Here is a 10,726-nt window from a genome sequence, read left to right as displayed (position 1 = left end):
TCTTTAGAGTTGCAATTTTTTACGCTCGCGAATAAGCTACCTATTGGTATGGACTTATCGCACCTGCGAACTATTGCTTTTTTTTATTATATCGGTATTTTGTGCCAGCGAATATGACGCGCCACAGGGTGCGTGGACAAATCGCCGCGGCAGGTTAACCGGTCTGGTCTCATTACTTAGCGACTGCATTATTGTAGCCACTTGAGACTGTAGCCCCTTGAATGTTTGTTGTCGTTGTGGGGCTGAGAGGGGTGAAGGGAATGGGCCCTAGTTTGTGGGTGATACAGCACATGCAAAATTCTCTTGGGCCTTGGTTGTCGATGACACTGAAGGACTGTTCTTGACTGTGTGGAAGGTTTTCAAGACAGCCTCAATGTCCGCATATATAACCACTAGTGGAAATAATTTTTTATAAGAACATTTCAATTTGGTGGCTGCATTTGGTTTTGGATATTCAGCCGATACTTTTCACACTCCTTTGTTTTTTTTTTTTATATTCATTTATTACCTACACGTATATACAGAATAAAATTAATTACAAGCAACAAGAGTAGGGGGCCGTGGTTGCGCGGTATCGCGCAATGGTAGCCATCTAGGCTGTAGTTTCTCTCCTCTCCTTCTCGATGCGACGCATCGTTCACAGTACACTCGCTGCGTAGGCTGCCGTCGCTTCCCAATTCTTCTCGTACATCAGCATGAGGGGAACAAAAGTTTCTGGCCGAACCCTTGCCCCGGTGGTCTCCATCAGTGTTTGGCGTTCGTAGCCGAAGCGGCGAAATTCAAAGAGGACATGCTGAGCGTCCTCAAAAATCCCACTGCCGCACTCTGGGCAACCGTCCTCCGTAAGGAAACTTCGGAAGCAACCATGTCCACTTAGCGCCTGCGTGAGGTAGAAATCTACCTGGCCGTGCTTTCTATTTACCCATTGCTCTATGCTGGGGATGAGCTGGTGCGTCCAGCGTCCAGCGTCCCAAGCTGCCTGCCAGTTGTCGACGTTCTGCATCCTGGCACTCCTCTTCACCTATGTCTTGGTTCTGCTGTCCGCCTGTTCGCCTGCTAGAGCCGCGCGTATCTCTCTGGCCTCCCGCACCAATTTACATAGGCGAACTTGGCCTGCAATGACGAGCGCTGCGTCAGGTGAAGGCACTCGATATTCTGACGGCACACAGACGGTACGTCGAGTTGACCACTCGCATGTAGCTGCTAGCAGCCGTGGCCTCGGCCCACACCGGAGCAGCGTATAACAACTGCCACTTGACAACGGTCGCGAGGATCCTACGTCTGAACTGCTTAGGTCCCCTGGTGTTCAGCAGGAACCTGCAGAGCGATCCTGTGGCCTCACTTGCCTTTTTATTTACGTACTCTAAGTGTTCGCGGTAGGAGAGGCGGGTGTCCAGCATGACTCCCAGGTACCGTATGGCACGCTGAGATGATATCGTTGTCCCTCCGATCTGGATATGCGCCGACTCCACTGCTCTTCTGCTTGATATCAGCACCGCTTCTGTTTTGTGTGAGGACAGCTCTAGGCTTGCAGCTGTTTCCACGGCAGCAACTTTCTTGGCCCCCACAACCAGCGCGACATCATCTGCAAAGCCAACTATATTGGTGCTGCTCGGCAGTGGGAGCTTCAGAACTCCGTCATACATCGTGTTCCAAGAGGGCCCAGTACCGAGCCCAGAGGAACACTGGCTATCACCTCGTAAGTCCTGGGGCCCACAGAGGTTTCTAGGACCAGCTCCCTTTTGCTGAGGCAGCTATGCACTACATTCAACAGGAATGTTGAAGGACCGTTATGCCTTCAGTCGACCCCCCCCAATCGGCTGAGTTGAATGAGTTCCGTATGTTCAGCGTGACCACTAGACAATATTTCTTCGTCCCACCCTTCCATCTGGTACCAGTTCTGGCTTTAGCAGCAATGTTGGTGACCCTCTCTTCGCGTCCAGTGTCGATTTCCCTTTCCGGAAACCGTATTGGTTGGAAGAGAGTCCTCCGGTAACCTCCACAGCAGCGTTAAGCCTTGTTGCTCTGACCCTTTCGAAGACCTTGCCTGTAGGTCTATAAGAAGAGGCTTCACCCGCTGGTTTCCCTGGCTTTGACAGGAGCAGGAGTTTTTGGCGCTTCCACCAGTCGGGAAAGTTCCCTTCCAGCAGGCACGTATTGTAGAGCTCTGCTACCGCATCCGGATGGACGGATAGCGGGGTCTTCACTGCACTGTTCTGGATTAAATCCGGCCCAGGTGCCTTCTTGTTCTTCAAGTTTCTTGCCACAGATAATATATCCGTCTCCGTGACCGGACATATCGGGCTGCCAACTTGTCGCGTCTATCGGGTGATGGAATGGGGTCGACCTTCTGGAAACAGCACTTGGACCATACCTTCCTGAACCACCGGGTCAGTAGGCGACTATTGCCGGCATTCACACGTTTGACCACCGTCTTACAGGTTCTTCCCCATGGGTCGTTTTCTAGCTCGTCGCAGAGCTTGAGGTAGCTGTACGATTTCGACTTAGCAGAAATTTGTTCGTTGCTGATAGCTACTTTGACCTAAATAAATAGGTAGCTGATATCTTGGTCTGCGCACATCTGCCTATGATAAACGGGTCATAAATCATATGCATCCAGCCGACGGACGTGTCTTCACACCATTTGGCAGATGAAATTGCTTATTTAAGCTATTTTCCTGCAATCTGATAATAAACCATGATGTCCATTTGTATCTAGACTAGACCTAAGTAAATATCAGTAGTATGGAAACGCGGGTTCTGGGACAAGTAGCATATTTATGGGTCATAAACATGTCATAAAATGGATTCAAGCAAGAGCTACCCGAAGCTATAAAAGGTCATAAAAAATATAATTAGGAAAGAATTTATTTATTTGCGAACCATACACCCAATGTCATAACTGTTAGCAACAATACAAATAGTGAGAATGCAATGGGTTGCGAATAAGTCCACAGCGAAGGTGCAAAAGTAAGCACAAACAAAAAAAATTCTTGGAAGATTGGAAAACCCAAATTTTAAATTTAAATGAAACAACAGCCTCAAAACTAATACAAGGGCTAGTCATAAATTTCTCGCCAACACTAACAATATTTAAAGAGCTGTTCGCTGCTTGATAACCCAGGCAGAACACCAGAAGACACTACAGGAGAAGGATGAGTGAATTCCCTAGCGACATCGCTGAAATGCGCGTTCGCCTGAGTGAGCAAAGGCGCGAGTGGGCGCAAAAGGAGAGCCCTACCCGACCGAAGAATGGGCACGCCAGCAGGCGGAAGCGCTGCAGGATGAATCAGAGCAAAAATATTGGGAGGAACTCCCCCTAATAGACGCGCTGAGGACCACTGCGTTCCAACTCCGGGGGGGTTCTCGCGAATCGTCCGGTAAACCAGGATAGGATCCTCGCGCTGGTAGATCGCCAGGAGCAAAACATGCTTAATTATGAAGCATGGATGGCGACCCACCAGAGAATGAAGGAAGAGGCGGACTGGTATAACGCCGTGTACCAGGGCCTGTTCCGACACCCAATGTTCCCGAGCTTTCCCGTCACCAAGCGGAGGAGCATCCGTCCAGGTCTGGCCTTATTCCCGACCGAGGAGCGAAGACAGCAAACGGCTGACAGAGCGGCGGAGGAGCCACTCTTCCCGGGAAAAGGCACATTTCGGCGATTTTCATTCTAAGGAAAATTAAGTAACTTAGCAAAAGAAAAAAAAAATTAAATAATTAAAAAATAATAAATAAAGCAAATATATAAAAAGTAAAAAAAAAAACTGATATTACCAGGTCCCAACGCGCCTGCGCCGAGGCATTTTAGCAATCCTTTGTAACATAACTAGCGAAGGTGCAAAAGTAAACACAAACAATAAAAATCCTTGGAAGATTGGAAAAACCCAATTTTAAATTTAAATGGAATAACAGACTCAAAAGTAATGCAAGGGCTAGTCATAAATTTCTCGCCAGCACTAACAATATTTAAAGAGCTGTTGGCTACTTGATAACCCATGCAGAACATTAGGAGACACTTCAGCAGAAGGATGAGTGAATTCCCTAGCGACATCGCTGAAATGCGCGCTCGCCTGAGTGAGCAAAGGCGCGAGTGGGCGCGAAAGGAGAGCCCTACCCGACCGAAGAATGGGCACGCCAACAGGCGAAAGTGTTGCAGGATGAATCAGAGCAACAATATTGGGAGGAACTCCCCCTAATAGACGCGCTGAGGACCACTGCGTTCCAACTATGGGGGGGTTCTCGCGAATCGTCCGGTAAACCAGGATAGGATTCTCGCGCTGATAGATCGCCAGGAGCAAAACATGCTTAATTATGAAGCATGGATGGAGACCCACCAGAGAATGAAGGAAGAGGCGGACTGGTATAACGCCGTGTACCAGGGCCTGTTCCGACACCCAATGTTCCCGAGCTTTCCCGTCACCAGGCGGAGGAGCATCCGTCCAGGTCTGGCCTTATTCCCGACCGAGGAGCAGTCCGGGGCCTGACGGGATAACTCCAAAATCTGCTAAGGAGGTGCCGTCAGGCATTATGCTACGCATAATGAACCCAATTCTATGGTGCGGTGAATTACCTAGCTTTATTTAACTGGCCAGCACCATCTTCTTTGCGAAGACGGGGATGGCAATGCCTCCGCAAGACTTTCGTCCATTATCGGTGCCATCAGTCTTGTTAAGACAGCTAAATGCAATATTAGCAATCCGGTTGACCTCATCAGTTGATTGCGACCCTCGTCAGCGGGGCTTCTTACCTACAGACGGATGCGTCGATAGTCGACTTAGTCCTGAGGAGTAGCCATAAAAGCTTTAGATCTTGCTACATAGGTAGTCTGGATGTAAGCAAAGCATATGACTCTTTGTCTCATGCATCTATTTATAACACCCTTAAAGCATATTGCGCATCATACGAAGCTCGTACGAGGTCTCTGCGGAGAAGGTTGGTGCTCAGAGGAATTCGTCCCTGCGAGAGGAGTGAAGCAGGGGGACCCTTTGTCTCCGGTCATCGACCGGTTATTTAGGGCCTTTCCCAACGAAATTGGTACCAAGGTCGGAAATGTCATGACAAACGCGGCCGCGCTTGTAGACGATTTGGTCCTTTTTGCGGAAACTCGAATGGGGCTTCAATTATTGCTTGACAATTATTGCTTGACAAGACTGTTACCTATCTAACTACTGTTGGTCTCACCCTTAATGCCGACAAGTGTTTCATTATCGGTATGCGGGTCAGCCGAAACAGAAGTGTACTGTGTTAGATCCACATACCTTCCGAGTAGGCTTGAACGGGTGTCCGGCATTGAAGCGTACTAACGAGTGGAAGTGTGTGTGGGAGTATGGGATTCGGGACTCCATAAATAAGATGGATGACTCCGATGCTTCGCCTAAAACGATTGAGCAACATAAAATGGCCTCACTTCGAACAATCTGAAGTAGCCAGCTCTTTCATCGAAGACGTGTAACGAGTCGCCACATCCAAATTAAATTCTGGCGGAGGTGGTACCGTGGTGGTCAAGCGCACGCGGGTATACTCGGCTGGCTGCTTGTCGGCTGTGGAAGTGGATGAAAATGCTTAACCCCATGAAGTGCCTATTTTTTAATGATAATCGAAATCTAACTTCGAGTGCTGGACAAGCTAAACTCGGAAATGAGCAACAACACATAAAATCAAAAGGAAAGTCTGAAATTCCCCTAATACCCTAGCCGAGTCTCAAATTCACCTCGTTAGATGTCCCCGATGTTCTTTAATGCCCACTCAACCATTGGCCGTTCTCTCCCATACGTCCGAACGACCCCATCAAATACGAGCTACCCTATCGCGGAATCATCCTAGCTGCGGCAACAGACTGCAAATTTAGCACATTACAAAGGTTACGAACACACATCTTAGATCTAAACATGCAGGATTATATAATGATAAGATTCAATTTGATAGGCATAGCATTAAATGAAATTATGATTATGTGGCGGAAATTCAATTTAAATTTAATTTACGACTTTATTTGACTAATAATGCAAGGGGTAAGAAAAAAAAATCAAAAATAAAACTCTCAATAAAAAATCGCAAGGAGAAAACTTGACATCACGATTTTCTGATTGCAGGCCAATTGGGTGCGGTTTGACTTAGCTTTTTTTTTCTCTTTTCTTTACACCACCGTTTTCTCCTGATCTTTCAAATGTAAAAATTAAGGCACTCACCGCTTGCAGAAACGTCCATCGATGAAAGCGCTTTCGCCGAGACGTCTGCGGCTAGCTGCGGGAAAATGTATAGATAATAGTAAAGAAATGTGAACCAAAACTCAACACTATTTAAGATTCCACGACCGGAAAGCTCCGCTTCGCCAACAATCAATAAACGAACCTTTTTATCTTAAACATTTCACTTAAACTAACGTAACCTTAACAATTTTTCATTCTTTCTGGAGGTTATGCCCGAATGCAACCGGTCGCAAACTCCCTCAATAATGTTTCAATCGGGCGGGGTCACAAAACTGATGGATAGCTTAACTTTTCCTTTTGAATTTTATCTCAATTTTCCAGCATTTTTACGCCAAATTCACGGCTCTACGAAGAAAATATCCGCCGCGGTTCCGCGACGTACCAAACGTCTTGCAGCGCGATCGAACAACTGCCCTTGGCTCTCGCTCAAACGAAGAACGATCCCCAAGCAAAAGCTTTTGATTTGTAACTTAGCAAACGAAAATGGTTATGTGTGTCGGGTCTTCTTCCATCGCCCCAAAGGCAATGCTGTTGGCGGGGCCCTGAACTGGGCCTCTTTTCCGCTTCTCGACCTAGTTTTTCGAGCAGCTTGTCCGGCTCCAAATATAATAGGGGATGACCTCCACTGATCTCACTCGAATACACGGCGGCCGCGCAGGAACCTTTTGAGGGCGGCTGGTAGCTGCCGAATAAGCTCAACGTTACTCACTAGACCTCAAACATTGCGATTTCTGCTAGAAGTCACCCTAATCTGTAGTTAATTTTCTAAATATATCTCCTTTTTTTCCGGTGGTCCAGCAAGATGAACAGGCTGACCTTAGTCACTCGCGCTAAACTTTGCGGATTAAACACTTGTAGACAAAATTTCACCTCTGCTCGCCTAGGCTGCCAAAACGGAAAAGACCGACTCTGATGCCAAAATTCAGGCGGTAACCCAAACCCCGGAGTATGAGGTGGAAAACAAGACCCGAGAAAGCCTGAAATTTGCCCCTGTTGCTCTCACTTATTCCGAAACCTGCTACAGAACATTTCTTCGCACGAATGCTAGAAGGCGCCACCCCTGAGTCTCAACGAACCACAGATGGAGCCACTTCTGCTAAAGCAAGCGCTACAGACGAAAAGCGAAGGGCCCGAAGTTCGATTGCTAGCTGAACAAAATAAACTGTTACCGTGTCTGACAATAGATTGTAAATGTGTTTTGATGGTAACGGTCTCCGTGAAGCGGGCCATTAGGGTCCACAAAACGATGGGTTTGTCAACTCACGCGTTTGCTAAAGGTATAGTTAGACGGAATCAAACTGCGGATAAATGCCCTACCCACGAAGTCTCGTAATACCAGGGGAGGGCACGAATTGTATCCACAGTGTCGTGCAGGATGTGATGCTCCCGAAACATCAAACCACATCATGCAAAAATGCTATCGCTCGCCTTCTAGACTATAAAAATGAGCCCACTCAAATTGCTCAAGATAAGAACTGATCGAATGCGTCAGTACTGTATTCTACGAAAATAAATAGATCCGCACCGGTCCTTGTAATCGCCCCTAACATTTCGAGTCGTGCTTGTTACGTTTTTAACGAGTGGGTGAAAATTGTTATCCACATTACAACATATATAAAAATATTTGTTGAATAAAAAATTACAAACTAAAACCCTAAAAATGGAGTCATTCAGTGCTTGTAATTTGTGCACCAAAAACGTGGAGATGAGCCAGTTTGAAGCTCATTATGCACAGTGCTCAAAGCCTCGGAATGCGTTCGAGGTTTTAATGTGTAAATAAAAAATAAGGTGTGGCTTATGCTCTACCTTAGTTCACATTTATGAATTTGACGAGCACTTTGAAAATTGTGATGGACCTAAAAATGCATTCAATATTTTAATGAACAACATCATCAAATGCTCTTAAACGGATGAGAACTGATGAGGATAAGGATATAATACTCAACCAAGAAAAAAAAGCTAGGATTAGCGAAAATAAAAAGGATTTAAAATTAGAAATATTGTGCCTCACTGAGAAATATCTTGCATCAAGGAACGTCAACACATATTGACCGATGAGCAGAAAAATGCATCAGTCAGAGAAGTCCAAAATAATGAAAATAACATTCTTCTGAACTCACAAACTGTTTTTCCTGTGAAATCATATCGAATCAATAGTACATTCCAAAACATTATTGATTTAAAAGCTTTTTATCAGCATTGTCAAAAAAATATTATTGAAATTGTAAAGCACTGCATGATAGAATATAGAGCCATTAAATTCAACCTAAGAGTTTATGGTACCTATATTAAACAAACAGACGAAGGAGTTACTGTTGAAATAACAATACATTTTGGGACTGCATATAAATCTGTATACCAAAATGAAAACATTATCGACGAACTAAATATGGCAGTAGATAGTTTATTAGCATCGAACAGTGAGTTTCAAGAAAAAGACTCTGGTTGGGCAATAAAAAACTTAAATTATTTTAAAATTACTATTACATTTCTGCTAGCGGATACATACAGGCTCGATACAGCCCGAAATGCACTTATAAACGTACAGAATACTGACGTTTTTTGTCTCAAATGGTGCATACTGGCATTCATCACTAATAAAAGTGATGAGTGTGCTACCTTTACAACAGCAAAGCAAAAAATGTATTCACGAGAGAAAATGACAAAATAAATGTATATGGCGGAATTAGATTGAATTTTTAAGGAATCAAGCTTCTAATCACGAATAGAAGGATTATTCATTTTGAGAAAAATAATAAAAATTTTAGTATAAATATTTATGAAAAAAATGCTGATGGTGACAAAATTAACGGTCCAACGTTTAGAACTAAATGTATTCGAACTAAACACATAAATATATTGGGAATCAATAATGTAAGCCAAGAAAGTATGCATTACGCTTACATTACAAGTGTAAAAAGATAATGCTACTCACAGCATTCCAAGGCCAAATCAGGAGGATACTTTGTGATAAATGTCTACAGTTTTTCACAGTCAACAATACTACCCACAACAAACTTGAATGCGGAAAAGTGGCCTCGTTCTACCCTGAGCCAAATACTACAACTTCATTCCAGGACTTTCACAAAAAATTATCTCCTCCGGTGGTGATATATGCCGATATTGAGGCTGTTCTTGAAAACTATAGAACATGCCTAAATTCATCTTCAACTTCGTCAAGAAAAAAAGTGCAGAAGCATACTGCATGTGCCGTATCATTTTATATAGCACATAAATATCATCCTGATCTTTACGAATTGGTGACATATGAAGGTATGTAAAAACATCAATAAATTAATTTATTACTATTTTAAAAACTAATTCAAATTTTGTATAATTTTATAGGCGTTGACTGCATACACAAATTAGGCAAATCACTGGTCGACCCCCAAAAACCCGAGTGCTAGCACAATCCATGCCCATGAACAGGAAGGCAACGCTGACGACATGGAAAAATATTTTAATTAATTTTCTGGAAAATACATGGGTTCCATTCATAAAAGTTGTAAGCCAAAGTATAAATTCAGAGATCTGTTTTTTCCTGTAGAATTTCATAATTTTTCTAAACATGGCATACATTTATTAATTACTGAATTAGAAGGAGACTTAAGCCCCTTACCCAAAAATAAAGAGCTTTTTATAGCGCTAACGCAGACAATTAAAACAAATGCCTCAGATAGATAATACATCGATTCGATTAGATTTTTAAATTCAAGTTTAGAAAAACTATCGAGCTACATGGAGGACAAAGATTTTAAAATTCTAAGTACTAAATTTCAGGGAGAAAAATTAATGCAAGTGCGTAGGAAAGGTGTTTTCCCGTACGACTGTTTAGATAGTTTGGAAAAATTTGAGGATACCCAGCTCCCTGACATTGATGGTTTTTATAATTCTCTCAGGGAAGAACAAGGTTTGGACAACTTTCAATAGTAATACCATACGAGATTATATAAAAATGTATTTAGAAAGTGATGTAATAATTTTGACCGATGTTTTCGAAAATGTTAGAAAAATTTGTCAGAAAACTTAAAAGTTAGACCCTATTAACTATGTTACAGCACCGTCAATAGCTTGGGCTGCTATGCGCAAGTATAATAATGTACATTTAGAACTTATTAGACATGAACAATTTTTTAAAAAGAGCGGTACGAGGTGGGTTAATTCAATGTACAAAAACAAAATAACTTTGTGAGCTATATTGATGCAAATAATTTATATGGTTGGGAAATGAGTGAACCCTGAACCCTGAATTGTAATACAGTTAAGAATTATTCAATAAAGAAAACTCAAACATAAAGGTTGGCCTGGAGGAATTAATTGGAGAACATTTACAAAGCTTGGGTATTTTCATGACGTGGTGTCCTCAGTTCTGTTGAACTTATCACATCAATAGGACCAGTTTTCACTGATTCGCTTTGATATGAAAGATTAACCTCAATAATAGGGGCCTTTAATTTAAATTCATTTGGGGTAAAAAATCGTTGTGATTCACGATTATTTTAACCAGATTGAAA

The 10,726-nt window shown here is 43.3% G+C and overlaps 1 protein-coding gene across 1 annotated transcript; it reads right to left on the bottom strand.

Annotated features, from left to right (window-relative positions):
• Positions 1–637: 637 nt before the first annotated feature.
• Positions 638–1,003, bottom strand: LOC139353413 (uncharacterized). Its single transcript, XM_070997595.1, has one exon. It carries the CDS (start codon positions 1,001–1,003, stop codon positions 638–640), a length of 366 nt encoding a protein of 121 aa, XP_070853696.1.
• Between the last annotated feature and the right edge of the window lie 9,723 nt (positions 1,004–10,726).

The sequence above is a fragment of the Drosophila suzukii genome, chromosome X (genome assembly GCF_043229965.1).
Source record: "Drosophila suzukii chromosome X, CBGP_Dsuzu_IsoJpt1.0, whole genome shotgun sequence".
Taxonomy (NCBI): Eukaryota; Metazoa; Arthropoda; class Insecta; order Diptera; family Drosophilidae; genus Drosophila; species Drosophila suzukii.
The sequence above is the reverse complement of the archived record's forward strand: the minus strand, read 5'-3'. Positions and strand labels throughout refer to the sequence as shown.

What these genes read in the sequence shown, in the direction of transcription:
- LOC139353413 (XM_070997595.1), bottom strand. Translation starts at nt 1,003, where the DNA reads ATGCAGAACGTCGACAACTGGCAGGCAGCTTGGGACGCTGGACGCTGG.